Source organism: Myotis brandtii, unplaced genomic scaffold, assembly GCF_000412655.1.
Source record: "Myotis brandtii unplaced genomic scaffold, ASM41265v1 scaffold1624, whole genome shotgun sequence".
NCBI lineage: Eukaryota > Metazoa > Chordata > Mammalia > Chiroptera > Vespertilionidae > Myotis > Myotis brandtii.
In genome coordinates, this window is record NW_005355941.1 from 324 (window position 1) to 2,164 (window position 1,841).

The 1,841-nt window shown below is 59.4% G+C and overlaps 1 protein-coding gene across 1 annotated transcript in view; it reads left to right on the top strand.

The window, feature by feature from the left end:
- Nucleotides 1–636: 636 nt before the first annotated feature.
- Nucleotides 637–1,841, top strand: part of LOC102247034 (sodium/potassium/calcium exchanger 4) — a gene marked incomplete at its 5' end in the record, with an annotated part of 22,264 nt that continues 21,059 nt past the window's right edge. The window contains 2 exons of the mRNA XM_014536448.1: nucleotides 637–948; nucleotides 1,703–1,839. Of these exons, the coding sequence (XP_014391934.1) occupies nucleotides 637–948; nucleotides 1,703–1,839 (449 nt within the window). The remainder of the gene's footprint in view (nucleotides 949–1,702; nucleotides 1,840–1,841) is intronic.

Sequence of the window (1,841 nt, forward strand, 5' to 3'; positions counted from 1 at the left end):
CCTTCAGGCTCATGAGGAGAGAAGCATAGGGTCAGAGACACCAGCCTCCCGGCTGGAGGGTGACAGGTTCACTAGAGACTCTGGGCTCAGCCAGCAGCCCTCCGTGTGCCCTCAGCAGGCAGGCCGCCCTCCCGGGTCTCAGTGGCCTCGCCCAGGGCCTGTGCTCTGCCCTGGCTGCCTGCCTCCAGGGGAATAAAGGTAGAAGCATCCTTCTGTGCCGGGTGGAGGTGGTGCCTCAAAGACAGAGCAGGTGGCCTCGTGAGAAGTTCAGAGCCAGTGCTCTCCGGTGCTTTCCAGACTTTTCCATCCCAGGGGTTCCTTGTAGCCTCTGTAATCAGGAGAGAGCAAGGTCCCGTCACAGTCATGGCGGGGGGGCGGGGGGGAGCTGCCCAGGGAGGCTCAGAGGAGGGACGGGAAGACCCTTGCATTAGCCACGTTGGGTCCCAGAGGAGAGGGGGCACATGATCCGATCGGGAGTGATTTTAAGGCAGGCAGGCAGGCAGGAGAGAGGGGGCGTCGATGGCAGGGGGGCTGGAGGTGGAGGGCCTGCCCGGGAGAGGGCCTGTAATGGGGGGACCACGGGGCTGTGTCTCATTCTTCAAGTTGGCAGGTGGTTCAGCGCCACTGGCCACTTGACTAGTGGGAGGAGCTGAAGCTGCCGGGACCTCAGCCCGAGAAAGAAGTCTGCACCAGAGGGGCAGGCAGGCAGCTGCCCCAGCACTTAGGGGGTGTCCCCGGGAGGACCTCGGCATTAATCATGGCCTTGTGCTCAATACAGTGAAGGAGGAGCCACGGTACAGCAAAAGCCCGGTGGTGATGGTGGACGAGGTCATGAGCTCCAGCCCACCCAAGTTCAGCTTCCCCGAGGCGGGCTTGCGCGTCATGATCACCAATAAGTTTGGGCCTAGGACCCGACTGCGGATGGCCAGCAGGATCATAATCAACGAGGTGAGCCTGCCTGAGAGCACCGTGAGGGCGGGGGGCCCTGGAGGAGGCCCTGGCTTGTGATGGCACTCCCTAGTGTCAGGCCTCCAGCGCGTCCTCGGCCAGGTGGGCGTGTAGCGCCGTACCTGTGTGAGGAAGGAAGCCCGGATGTCACCGCAGTAGCAAACGACCTGATCTCTGATTGGGAGTGAGGGTAAGGCAGCAGCAATCAGACACCACGTCGAGATGTTGTACTAAGTGTTTGTCAGGCACTAGAGTGAAACTAACAGGAGAAAGGCCAGTCTGAAGTAGGACTTGTTTCCTGAAGATGTTCTCGAGGGAAGAGAGAGAGAGAGAGAGAGAGAGAGAGAGAGAGAGAGATCTGAATACACAGCTGTTCTCTATGCATAGAACAGCTCTAGAGGGAAACTGAGGCACTGGTGGGCAGCAGCTACCTTGGGGACTTCTTTTTTCCTGTCTGCAGGTGGCTTAGGAGCGTCCATCGGGGGAGCCGGCACAGTCACTGTGCTCAGTGTCATGGGCTGGGTTGTCAGGTTGGCACTAAGGAGAGGAGGCCAGGCCTCTGGCCATTCCCGAAAGGCTTGCTAGTATTGGTCCAAAAGGAAGTGAGCGAACTTCAGTGGATTCCAAGGTCCTTGGGTCATTCACAGGCAAACCCACCCCAGGGCTGTGTTCTAGAAACCTCCGAGGGCTGTGTGCATGTTGAGGAGCCGTCTGACACGGTCACGTCTTGTTTGTCTTGCCCCCGTCCACACAGAGGCAGAGACTGATCAACTCAGCGAACGGTGTGAGCAGAAAGCCACTTCAAAACGGGAGGCAAGAAAACATCAAAAACGGGAACGTTCCCATGGAAAACCCAGAGGACCCCCCGGGGGAGCAGCAGCCCCAGCCCCCAC